We start from the raw sequence: 13,514 nt of genomic DNA, 5'->3' as shown, positions 1-13,514 counted from the left end.
GGTCCTGGGAGGGATGACGGAAGAGATCTAGCAGCGATCCTCACCCTTCACAATTCCTTGGTTATGGCGTGAACATTTCCATACACCCCCAGGGTGCTTCTCCAGGGTGCTTCAAATCATTATCCACTGGATACCAGGCTGCTCCAGGCAGCAGGGGTGAGGATGATTCAACTGACGTTCCCACTGCTGGCCCCAGCTCAGTGGGTGCTTTTAAGAGTGGACATCGTCTAGTGAACACCTCCCACATGGCAGGCCCTGGGCTCATAAAAACCAACGTTTATGGACAGCTTATTGTACAGCAAAAGCTGACCTCATCCTCAAATCAGCCCGACGGGGTAGATCCCACTGTTCCCCCCATTTTACAGGTGGGGCGCCTGCCCTCAGCCAGGACAGTCATTTGCCCAAGATCACAGCGATGCTAAGTGGACGGCCTGGGGGTTCACCTGCACGGCCTCTGCCTCCTAGGATGGGCTGTGGCCTCCGCGAGGGGCTCTGGGCGGTGGTTTCTCGGGTACACGCTGGGGAGCCCGGCTAATGCGCCACACGCCTCCGCCCTGTTCAACAGGTCCCTTCAGCCAGGCTTGGTCCCGGGCGATCCGCCGTCTTCCCGGCAGCCGCTTCTCCCCGGGACCCCGCACACGGGCGAGGCCTCTGTCTCGGGAGGCGGGCGGGGCCCCGCCAGGTGAGTGCGGCCTCCGGGTGTCCGGCCGGTCTCGGGAACAGCGGACTCACCTGCGACGCCAGGGCCTCCCCGCTCCCGGCACAACTCGCGGGGCTCGAGGGCCCCAAAAGTCGGCGGAGAAGCTCCCCCGGTGGGGGGCGTTTCGGGCCTCCCGGACGGGTCTCGGCCCCCGGAGCTCGGGCGCAGGAGCGCGGGCCCGGGGGCGCCGCCGGGACGCGCGGGCGGGAACGCGCCGCGGCCGCCTCCTCCTCCCCGGCTCCCGCCCGCGGCGGTGGCGGCGGCGCTTCCCCGGCGCGGAGCGGCTTTAAAAGGCGGCACTCCACCCCCCGGCGCACTCGCAGCTCGGGCGCCGCGCGAGCCTCTGCCGCCGCTATGCCTCCGCGCGCGCCGCCTGCGCCCGGGCCCCGGCCGCCGCCCCGGGCCGCCACCGCCACCGCCACCGCCGCGGGCTCGGGGAGCGTGGGGTGCTCGGGGAGCGCGGGGGGCGCGGGGCGCGCGGGGGGCTCGGGGCGCGCGGGGGGCGCGGGGCGTGCGGGGGGCGCGGGGGGCGCCGTGGGGCCCGGGCTCCGGCCGCTGGCGCCGCGTCCCTGGCGCTGGCTGCTGCTGCTGGCGCTGCCCGCCGCCTGCTCCGCGCCCCCGCCGCGCCCCGTCTACACCAACCACTGGGCGGTGCGGGTGCTGGGCGGCCCGGCAGAAGCGGACCGCGTGGCCGCCGCGCACGGCTACCTCAACTTGGGCCAGGTGAGTGCGAACGGCCCCGCGCGCCGAAAACTTTCCCGGCGGCCTCCGGCGCGCGCGAGGGGGGCGCCTCCGCAGTCCTGTCCGCCGGGCCCCGGCGCCGCGCGTGGGAAGGTTCGGGGACCGCGGGGGGACGCGGCCGGGGCGCCCTGCGGGGGGGGGGGGTCTCCCGGGAGGGCGCGCGCGCGCGGGACACTCGGCGAGGGGGGGACTCGGGGTCCCGCGTGGGCGCCCACGCAGGTCCGGCTCGCCCACCGCAAGTCCCCTGGCGGTGCCGCCCGACCCTGCGCTCGGAAGTGTGGCCTCGGAAGCCGGGGCGGCGCGGACACCTGCCGGGCCCCGGGGGAGTCGGGGCGTCGCGCGCCGTCCGCCGCTGGGTCCTGAGCGCCCACCCAGCTCCCCCCCGCGGGGACCGGCCCCTCTGCCCTCGACGGGCGGCGCGAGCTCTGGATCCTGTGCGCGCCGGCGGCTGCGTGGGTGACACGAGCGTGGCCCGGCGTCTCGGGGACTCGCGCTCTCTCGGTGTCCGCCGCTCCCGGGGGGGGATGGCCCGGAGCCTGCACGCTGGAGCCCGGCCACCGCCGGAGAGGCTTTGGGACAGCGCAGGGCCGGGGGTCCTGGGTTTAAAACCTCTCCAGGAGCGGAGGGAGGGCGCTTCGTTTTCGGGCTTCTGCCGCGGTTCTGATGGCGGAGCGGTGTGACCTTTGGCAAGTCGCTTCCCTGACAGGCTCCTTTGCAGTCAGTGGCGATGTCTACACTGTTGGGTCGTCGGAAAGATCGAACGTTGCATTGCCACAGAGCCTGGACCGGGGCCGGCGAGGAGCCCTCCCAGCCCCGCACCCGACGGGCTTGGCTGTCACCTCTTCTGTCAGTGAGCAGGCCGGCCACGCCCTGGGCACCAAGGCGGCACCACCCTCAAAGGCCCCCCCGGCGGGTCCCTTTTTCCTCTCTCAACCAGCTGCCGGGCTGAGGGGCGGTGAGTTGGGGTGGATCCAGGTGTATGGCTCCTGGAGAGGCCATTATTTTGGGGTCACACCAGGGGACCTCTCAGTGCAGTTAACAAATCTACAAACTACACACGCAGAGGATTAAGTGACAGGGAAGCACCGACTCCTGACTCTAAACCTTAGTGCCAGGCAGTGTTAAATTTAGTTTCATCGTTATCCGTGGCAGAAGCCAGCAAGGTGTGGTGGCGTCCCTGATAGAAATGACATTTGTTCTGCATCCCAAGCCCCACGTTGATGTGCTGTTAGGTGTGTGGCCTGCTGGAGGGGTAGATCTACCATTTGAATAATAGAATCTTCACAAGGCAGGTTCGAGTTTATCTGAAAGAATGCTAGCACATCTTTGGAGACCTTTTAAATATATGCATATATATATAAAATGTTACATATATACACATGTACGTACATACATATGCACACATGTATATCCATATATATATTTATTTTTTTAACCACTCAAGTCCCTCTAAACATTCCTGTGATTTCAGATTTTGCCTTTGGGTAGCACTGACTTCGTTTGTCTCTGTAGTTCCCGACTCTCCCTGGCTGCTTGTCCAGGCTAAAGAAGGTGTTCCTCATGTTTGCGTAGTGCCCCTGGCTCCTGCCACACTTCGCTGCTGCGCCCAGGTGGCCCAGCAATTTGTCTTCGCTAAAAGTGACTCTTAAACTACATGATAAATTACAAAGTGCCTGGGTTTCGGGATTCTAAAATTAAATGAGCAGAATGGAGCTGAAGTTGAGCTGTGAGCTCACACTGCAAGAGAGAGGCAGAGAGGCACAGGTAACTCTCCCCGGAAATTTCTGTCTGTGGGAATAAAAATGCCTAACCCTTGGCCATGCCGCCCCTTTGAGACAACCTCTGTCAGACTCACTGAGTTCTTATGTGCAGTCTGCTCTCCTGATTTTGCAGATGGGAGAGAAGATTCCCCCCGATGCACACTCCGTACCCAGGATATTCTGGGGAGTTAATCGGTGTCTCCCCAGCTCTGTCTAGTGCAGCCAGCATGAATGCCACGCAGCCTGGTCACTCAGGCATGGTGCTGGCAGTGGCACTGCGGTGACATTCACTAACAGAGAGATTAGCTGGTTGGGGATAGGAGCTGTCTCAGAGGCTTGTGTGTGATTACTCACGGAGGGCCTATTACTCTTTATTCCAAAGCAAGCTTTTCTTTCCCCACTCTAAGTGCACTGCTAATGTGGAAAAGGCCTGGAGCATTTGAGCCTCTACCCACTCAATAAGAACTCTTTAAAAACCTTATTTGCCTTTTTTTCAGCCAGGAGAATTTGTGACTCATAAATAAGATGTAGATATTATTAGCTTTGACTTACAGATGAGTAAATGGGGCTGAAGTGAGGGAAGGAAGCTGTTTGTGTTCACATGGTATGCATATGTCACCTCTGACAGTTCCATCCCTGCTCATTTTCTTCTGCTGTATTCTCTGGTCTGAGATCTCCTTTGTGAAACTCTTTCTTCAAGCTCTTAATGGGCAATTAGTGTTATGTTCTGTACTTGCCTGAATCACAGCCCTGGTTTTCTCCCAGATAGTTGCTGTGCTCCGAGTTCTTGCTTGCTTGTTTTACTTTCTTCCATACAACTAATAACTGGATTCAGTTTATTTTACATGGTCCAGAGGTAATTTAGACTGATGGTTATTCACCTTTCTTGAGTCATGGCTCCCTTTCAGCATCTGATAAAGGCTGTGGATCCTCTCTGTTGTAAAATATGCATCACCAGGGACAAGACAAGATAGCCTCTCTTGTCCCTCTACTCATCATTCCAGGTAACACCACAAGATTTCAAAGGGAATAAAAACGTGGAAATTTCCAATGTCATTATCGGCAGATGACATAACTACATGGATAATCCAAAAGAGCCTGGAGATTAACCCCCAGAACTAATAAGGGAGTTGATCAGCATCAGCCACCTGCATGTGAGAAGACACATCTGAGAAGCACATCTGAGAAGACAAAAGAAACCATTCTTCATTCTTGCATAAAAGCTGTGAGATACTTTGAAATAGGTCTTTTAAAAAGGTGAGACTTTTATAGAGAAACATAAAATATTTAGAAGAAGGACTGAGAAAAGAAAGTTTAGGTTGGGCATGGTAGCCCATGCCTGTAATCCCAGCACTTTGGCAGGCTGAGGCAGGCGGATCACCTGAGGTCAGGAGTTCGAGACCAGCCAGACCAACATGGAGAAACCATGTCTCTACTAAAAATACAGAAATTAGCTGGGCTTGGTGACACATGCTGGTAATTCCAGCTACTTGGGAAGTTGAAGCAGAAGAATCGCTTGAACCTGAGAGGCGGAGGTTACAGTGAGCCGAGACCGCACCATTGCATTCCAGCCTGGGCGACAAGAGTGAAACTCTGTCTCAAAAAAAAAAAAAAAAAAAAAAAAAAAAAAAATTTAAATAAATGGAGAGATGCGTTGTGTTCATGCATGGGCGGGCTGGCTCTCAGAGTTGCCCCAATTTAATCTGCAATTTCAATGTAATCTAGTTTAAGCCACGACAAGATTTAATGTGGAATATGAAATCACACAAATGACTTATAAAATTCATATGGAAGGGTAAGGTCCAAGAATACCTCAGACAACTCTGGGAAAGAAGAGGAGGAGGGGAGTTGTGGTAACGATAGTCCAGCAGTAGAGTCAACTCAAACCCGAGCATGTGTGGGAACTTGTACGTGTGAGCTGAAGAGTTACAAATGGATGGGGAAGGACGGGCTATTTACTAAATGGTGCTGGGAGAACAGGCTCTCCCCGTGGAAAAACAATTAGATCCTCACATTACACAACAGTACATTCCAGATGGGATTAAAGACTGTATATAAAACTTTTAGAAAGAACTACAGTGGAATACCTTTGTCACACTGGGAAAGGAGTTCCTAAACAAGTTATGAAAATAAACAAATTTTAAAATGAAGAGATTGATACATTAAGATAAAAATTCTATGTAAACAAAAGCATCATAACAGAGTTAAAAAGCAAGAAATAGACTGGGAAAGTATTTACAATATATAACAAATAAATTAGTACACAGATTATTTTGAAAACTATAAATCACTAAGAAAAACATACATGCCAGGTAGAAAAATGGGGAAGTTTATGAATAGAGAAGTCAATGAAGATAAATCCAAATGACAAGTAAACATAAGAAATGATGCCCAGCTTCACTCAAGCTCGCTGGGGGTTATTGGAGCCCTGCAATTTAGCCGACGATGAGATACCATTTCACACCTATCGGATTTCCCGACACGGAAGAGTGTTAGCATCACGTGCTGGCAAGGATATAGAGCAATGGGAACTTTCAGATGCTGCTGGTGGAGATTGGTATAGTTTGGAGAGCAATTTGGCAATACACGGTGAGGCTGAACTGCACCAGCTGTGGACAGCTAGACATATCCTGGAAGAACTCTCCCGCGTGTCCGCAGAGAGACTTGTATAAGAATGTCCATGCAGGCATTTTTTTTAAATGAAGGAAAACCCACCTTCCTTGAAGTAGAATAGATAACTAAATCAAAATAGTCACACCATGCAAGACTCTCCAGTGGTTAGAGATGAATAAACCGGATCTAGATCTACACAGATGCATCTCTCAAATAGTGTTGAGAGAGAAAAAAGCAAATTGCAGATGTCCAGTGTGATCATATTCATGTAAACGTTAAGAAACACACAAAGCAGGCCGGGCGCGGTGGCTCACGCCTGTAATCCCAGCACTTTGGGAGGCCGAGGCAGGTGGATCATCTGAGGTCAGGAGTTTGAGACCAGCCTGGCCAACATGGTGAAACCCTGTCTCTACTAAAAAAAATACGAAAATCAGCTGGGCATGGTGGTGCGCGCCTGTAATCCCAGCTACTCAGGAGGCTGAGGCAGGAGAATCGCTTGAACCCGGGAGGTGGAGGTTGCAGTGAGCTGAGATGACAGGACTGCACTCCAGTCTGGCCGATGAGTAGAGTGAAACTCTGTCTCAAAACAAAAACAAAAACAAGCAAAAACAAACCACAAAGCAATACTGTATTAATTATGGATGCTTATAGATATAGTAAAAGTATAAAAGTGTGGGCTGTAAGGATCTGCATCAAATTCTAGTTAGCAATGGCCTCCAAGAATGGAAGGAGAGGAGAGGAACTTCAAACTTTATCTGCAGTGTACTACTTTACAACACACGCTTATGTGTGTGGGTGTGTGTATAAACATACATGGATTATATACAAAATTGTGCCTAGACATTTTGTACTTTTTTTCTTTGTATCAGGGTATATTACATATGGTGATGTGTACAAGCGTGTATATATACACACATAATATATAAACACATGTATATTGATGCATATACCTATATACATAGACATAGATACACATAAAACATTAAAGAGAGAAAAAAGAAAAGGGAAATGCACATTGTACACATACCCCATGGTGCTTCTGGACCATCTGAAGCGCACTGTTGGAGACAGGTGCCTGCAAGCCCAGGTTAAGAAGTCCCTACTTTAGATGTCCAGACTGGGCCGATCCACTTGTCAAGGAAATGGTGACAGAGAAACAATGTCTGGCTGCAGGTCGCATGGCCGTTTGGACAGAGCTGGACACGGAGCCCAGGAACCCTTCCCTTCTCGCCTGCTTCTTTCTCCTTCCAGTCACCCTCACTCTAACCTGTGTGCATTATCACCTTTGACATTGTGACTCAGAAAAGACAAGTTGCTTGTGTGAAGAGGATGGCAGCAAGGTATTCTCCACATACCAAATCACAACAGCTCAGCGTCTGCTGCTCTTGGAAATGATGTTTATCTTAAGGGTGGTTCTTGGATGCCATGCTTTCCCTTGGGTTTTTGCCTTGCCTGGGGTATTGAGCTAGTTTGTTGCTTCTGAGTCTGAACATAAAAAGGCAGGCTGGCTGCCAGGGCCCTAAAAGATCTAAGAGCCTTAAATGATCTTGAACTTGCCTTAAATAGTTTTACTTAAAATAGCTACTGAGCAGGACATACCTGGCCCAGAATTTCAGGTGAGCCTGCACGATTCATCTGTCAGCAGAGGAAAATTGTCATGCTGCAGACAACTTGTTCTTGCAATGAAAAACAAGCCGAAGCCTTAACCAGGTGTTAAAAAAATGGGCCAGAACTTGTTCCAGCCAGAGTGTCAGGGGTTTGGTGGGGACAAGGGGAAACCCGGAATAGCAGTCACCTGTGACCTAGTTCTCTGGGATTGATTTTCGGTCTAAGGCTGTCTTGGTTTTATGGTCTGAGCCAAGCTGGACTGGCTGTGCACGGCTGGCCTGCAAGAGGTTCTGGGTGTGAACTGAGGGACAGAGACAGATGAGGGTTGTGAAGCTCGTTGTCTTAACCCTCCTGTCTGACGTCTTCACCCGGATGGTGATGCATTTAGGTGGGCAGGATTTTAATTGACCGGACTGCCCTCCTGAGTCATTGGAGCTGGAGAGGGGAGTGGTGATCGAAGCTCAGCCAGCTGCCATCTGTGGAGCCAGAAAAGCTCCAGAAGGCAGCATCCAGGGGCAGATGCAGAATCAGGACTGAGCAGGTGGCTCAGCTGACTGGACCATTAGAAAGGCTTGAGTTTCTCTAGGTGGAAACCAAGGAAGCAAATGAGAAACACAGAGCTGTTGATGGGCTGGGGGAGGCTGGGACACTGCCTGATACTCCTGCCGGCTTTGAGCTTTGGGTGGTGACAGGGACACTCAGGGCTGTCCGGACCCTGTTCTCCAGTGTCTGCCAACTGCATGCCAGCTGGGGAACATCCTGAGCTTTTTTGGCTCTCTCAGCCTCTGCACGGATTTTGCCATCTAGAAAGTAGTTCCTCTGATCTTCTGCAGCTCAGCCAGGCTGCCAACACCTCTCCCCCTCCTTTTACCAGAGCCCTGCCCTGGGAAGGCTTCCAGGTTGTACTTGCCGTGGGTGGCTGGCCTCCTCCTGGCTCCTGGGACTGGGTCTTGGCCTTGCCACTGACCAGAAGCCCTGGCCTTGCTCCCCCCAGCTGATGTTTCTCCTGACTACTCTTGTTCTGAAGGCCCTCACCAGCCCTGCAGGGAGGTGTCACCAGGTCTGTTTAATGGTGATGAGGCCTTAGATCCAGTTACCTTCTGACAAACCAGTGACTGACAGGCCAGGGCCGGACCCCACACCCTCTGACTCACCTTCTACTGCTGTCACCTTGTACCTGCTTCCCAGACAAAGGTAAATCATCAGACAGAAAGCCTTTCAGCTCTCTGCCAAAATGAACAAATGAGTGACATAGGAACCTCCTCAGACCCCACCAGCCACTGTTTCTCCCTCTCTCCACCTGGTGCGTGCACATGCGTGTGCCTGAACATGCACAGACTCAAAAGGCTGCACACGAGCATCGCTCTGTCTCAGAGAATCTACTGGCTCCTCATCAGCATTGAAACCACTCACGCCTCTCTCTATTGGAGGGAAAAAGAAAAGCCCTCCAGTCGTTCTAGGAAGCCACTCAAACTACACATTTGAGTCACTCACATTTCAGTCACTCAAGCTGCACATTTATCAGCTGGACTAATCATCTTTTGCTGAAACCTCCTCCTTGTGTGGGTCCCTGTCTACGAAAAGAGACCCCTGTCTACCTTAGTGGCAGAGCTGGAGGCCTAGAGGCCACCATCGCCTCCTCCTGCTCCCGTGCTCCCCCAAGCCTGTCTCATTGTCTCCTGAATGGCTCTCAGGCTCCCTGCGTTGCCCCTGCCACCGCCCAGCACAGGCTGTGGCCTCTACCTGACTGCACTGCCTCAGGGCCTCCTCCTGCCGCACCGCCTTGAGCCCTGGTTGTAGCTCCAGCTCTGCCGAACCCCTGTCTTCATGCTTTTGCTTCCTTTCAGGCTTGCTTCTGCTGTTCTTCCTGCCCAGAACGGCTTTACCTGTCACCAGGTTAGCCCCTCAGCCTTCCCAGTTCTGCTCCACTGTCAGTTCCATCAGCCGACTCATCCCGATTTCCCCAGCCCACCGGATGTGCCCTTCGTCTGGGCCCCCAGGCCCCCTGCCACCTTGACGTTGCCTGCTGGCTTGCCTGTTTCTGACACTGGGCTCTGGGCTTCCTGGGTGAGTCAGCCCAAAGTTAGTCCTCTGGCTGCTCTCTAAGGTTAGTTCTGATTCTGCCACCTCTCTGATGGCCGGCGGACGTGCGTTCATTTATTCAGCAAGTATGGCTGTGTGCTCTCACTGGCGTGGGCACTTCGCGATAAGAAAATGTGGCCCCTGCCTTGCAAGAGTCTTAAGAGACTCTTGTTTATGAGTCTTTGTGAGGGACCAAGGCCGGGCTCCTGTGCTTTAAGTGTCATTTATTGAACCACCCCCACCATCGCTTTCTCATCCCGATCGTTTGCTTTTTAGAGTCACTTGATAGGCCCTCCCACGTACATACTTGTGCATGAGGCATGAGGACACCCTCTTTGTGATGCTGTAGTTTGCCTCTTGGCCAGGTCAGCTCCACACTGATCTGAGAGCCCTGTGTACCCTGAAGGCCCCACTAACGCCCTGGAAGCCCCACTAGTGCCCTGGAGCTCACTGTGGATGCTTCAGACCCTGCGGGTCCCGTCATCCCATTAAGCTGTGGTTCTTCCTGATGTCCTTGTGCCTCTGCCCTTTGAGCATCTTGAGGACCCAGCAGCAGGTGCAAGGCCCCCTGTCTAGTCCCGCAAGGAAGGGGGATGAATAGCCATCAGCTGTCAGGAGCCTCACGCTCCATGGGATGGGATCAGCAGCCTAGGGTTCCCATGGCAACCAGCCCATCAATGCCCTCAGTGTCAAGACAGTGGCACCGTGGAAAGGAAGAAAGTCTCATTGTCTTGCCTTGGCCGCTTGGGCATAAACAAGCTGCGCTCCACAGGGCCCGGCAGCCACGCCCGACCTGTGGCTCTGCCCAGCCGCACACGGACCCATTTACTGAATTGGGCTGGGAAGAGGCCATCACTGTTAGTTCTCTAATCTTCCTTGGGGGCTCTTGAATTTCTGCCACCGGCCAGCAACCATCACTTCTAGAGTCCTTGTTGGGAAAATCCATCTTCTCGGTGAGAGTGGGCAGAAACAGCCCAAATGGAGCAGACTACCGAAGCTCTGAGTGATCAGCCAGACCGCCTTGCGGGGAATCCATCAGTGGGTAATGGCATCACTCGCGTTCCTGCAAAGAACCTGGACTTCCAGACTTTCCCCCTTTGGTTTCAAACACCCTGATGACAACTCTCAGACACATCTCCTGTGATCATTTAAGCGGATCACCTTGAGATGACCACTGCTGGGCTCGCCACAGGCGGACAGTCCAAGAAGGTCCTGTCCCCCTTCCTGGACTGTCCACCTGGGAGGACCCCAGCAGTGGTCATTTACAAGAGCTTCCTTCTTGCCTTCAAAAGGCCCAAGTTCACCTCCATAATCATTGCCGGACTCTTCCCTGGGTGGAGATCTGGGAAGGTGGTGGAGGGGAAGGGAGGAGCTGCCTCTTGGATAAGGGCCCTCCCACCAGAGGTCAGGCCTGCTGTTCCCTGTCTAGTAGAAGGCTGCATGGGGGTGCTCCTGTGCCCCAAACCGGTTCTGCTCACCTTTCTTGTACCCTGTCCTCCAGATGGATTCCTCCCACCAGCATCTACATGCACCGACCACAGCCCTGTCCGACCAGCCTCTGGGTCTTTCTCCCCTGCCACCCAGCCGATGGCCGCAGCCCAGGCCAGGCCTGCTCACTCATACTCTTACTGTTGGTGAGTGTCCTGGTGACTGCCTCAGTGGCTTCCCTGACTCCCTTCCAGGCCATTTCCCACACTGCCATCCGTAGGATTCTTCAGAGCCCCACTGCTCTGTGCTCACCCAGAACCCTTCACTTTTACCACACGCTTCTTCATTAAGTCCGGGCCTTTGATGTTCAGGAAACTTTCCATGTGCTTTTTCTTTCTTTTGCACCTATCTGTTGCTGTCGTTTTAACCTGGGGGCCCCTTCCTTGTGTGGTCTACCCGGGCCCTGCCCTTCTTTGGCATTAGCCAAAATGCTGCTTCCTGACCTGCCTGCAGCCCTGTCCTCTCCGAGCTCCATGGAGGGGCTCGGCCATGGCATGTGGGGTGTCTCTCTCCCCTCTAGACCCTCTGGACCACAGCGTCTCATAGTCCGCATCTTTACGTGACTCATTTTGCTTCCTGAGGCCCTAGCGCAGTTCCTGGCACTGAGAAGGTTTAATGAATGAGAAATTGTTAGAATTTTTTATATCAAGACCTGTGATGTCCTGATTCCATTCACTAAAGACAAGTGATCCTTACAGCGTGAGTATGGAGAAAATGCTGACCTTGTTATCTTCACTTCTGCTGAGCTCTAGCAGGTTTGTGGGCAGCAAATATTTGTGATGTTTCTGTATAGTCAAATATCGCTTGTGCTTTCCACCTTTTGACATCTCTTGGTACCTTGTCTTTGGGTTCTGTGTTTCCTGGGACTGAGTCTGGCTGAGTGATTCCAGTGTCACCTGCAGGGACTCTGCTCTCAAGGCCAAGGCAAATGTTCAGTCATCTGTGCCACGTGGCTACTCTGAGGCAGAACGGGCAAATCTGGACAAACCTAGCATCCTAGCCTAGTGTTCTGTGAAGCTCAGAATGAGCATCTTGCTCCTTGGTGGGCAGAAGAACAAGAGGAAAGGAGGGAAAGTGGGAAGGAGGACTGAGGCCAGGCGGCATGGGTGTGTCCTGCAGCCTTGGTGGAGCCTGTCCTCTGGAAGGTTTATTTTCTATAAAGAAGCAGTCTGGCTCGTGCCTGTACTCAGCCTCTCTGTCCCCACACATGACTGTCCTTAGAATGGCAACTGGGTCCTCGGATTCCAGTACCCCACCGTGACTGCCGCCAGCCGCTCCTATGTCAGTCTTGGCTGTCTGTCAGGCACTGCTGATGATTGCCCCCAGAACCCTACTGTTAATCCCATTACACAGATGAGCAAACTGAGGCCCACAGAGGCTGAGTAACCTGCTGTAGTAGGAAGGGTCAGAGCAGGGCTTTCAACCTGGGCAACTTGCATTCCAGGCCGTCCTCATAGGCAGAGTCCGTGTCTATCAGGAAAGGCTACAAAGAGCAGGTGGCATGTGAGCCGCCGCAGAACTTGGCGTGGGGCTTTCTGAGCGGCCATGGCAGAGGGGTGCAGTCCAGGCAGATGGAGGGCTGGGGCAGAAGGGACCTGTGAAGGAGTCCTACTGTACTATGGGATCCTCCCTCCTTATCAGGGCTTCCGGCCTGGAGCTCACTTCAAAGGCTTATCTATGCAGGAATGAAGGCAGCATTCTTGATATGGAGTCTAAGAGTCTGAAGGTCGGGGAACCTTTCTTGGATCCCCTCCTTTCTGCCTACAGAACCCTGTGTTTCCCGCCTGCTGGGAGGCAAGTGGAACACAGTAGAACCAGATCCCAAGAGGTGAGAAGAGGCTGGAGGGGGACCCGCAGTGCATAGAGGGTAACATGGCCTAGTTATAAGACTGTTTACACTACTTGATTCTTCTCAGTATAATACAGAAAGGATATGTGGATACAGAATATTTTTGCAACACAGAAAAGAACAAGAAAACTATACAAATCACCCATAGTCCCACCACCCCAAAATAATCACTGTTGACACTTTGGGCCATGACTTTTTGTTTTTTGATTCTGTGTCTGAGTGTGTGTGTGCACACTCATATGCAGGCTGAATATCCTGTATCTGAGATGCTTGGGAAAAGAAATGTTTTGGATTTCCAGTTATTTTAGATTTTGAAATATTTGTATTATGTTCACTTGTTGAGCATCTCTAACCTGAAAATCTGAAATTGGAAATGCTTTGAGTGTCCTGTTGGATTTTGGAGTATTTTAGATTTTCAGGTTAGGGATATCCAACCTGTGTAGGTATGCATGTACACACAGACACACAGACACACACACATGCACACACATATGTTCACCAATGTCTTATACAAATAGGATTGTCTACTTTTGCAACTTGTACCTCCCAAGTCAGTAAGTCTTCTATGGCGTAACTTGTAATGGCTGCTCAGTGTACCTTTGCGTAGCTGGCCCATCATTTATGTAATTCTTTCCTGACATTTAGGTCAGTGAGTTCTTTATCACTGCTTGGG

General features: G+C 52.8%; 1 protein-coding gene across 3 annotated transcripts in view; it reads left to right on the top strand.

The window, feature by feature from the left end:
- Positions 1–1,039: 1,039 nt before the first annotated feature.
- PCSK6 (proprotein convertase subtilisin/kexin type 6) overlaps positions 1,040–13,514 on the top strand; it is a 190,645-nt gene continuing 178,170 nt past the window's right edge. For all 3 annotated transcript variants that reach the window (XM_054450431.2, XM_054450429.2, XM_054450430.2), the window contains exon 1: positions 1,040–1,423. In XM_054450431.2, coding sequence (XP_054306406.2) covers positions 1,055–1,423 — 369 coding nt within the window. In that variant the 5' untranslated portion in view covers positions 1,040–1,054. The remainder of the gene's footprint in view (positions 1,424–13,514) is intronic.

The sequence above is a fragment of the Pongo pygmaeus genome, chromosome 16 (genome assembly GCF_028885625.2).
Source record: "Pongo pygmaeus isolate AG05252 chromosome 16, NHGRI_mPonPyg2-v2.0_pri, whole genome shotgun sequence".
NCBI lineage: Eukaryota > Metazoa > Chordata > Mammalia > Primates > Hominidae > Pongo > Pongo pygmaeus.
The sequence above is the reverse complement of the archived record's forward strand: the minus strand, read 5'-3'. Positions and strand labels throughout refer to the sequence as shown.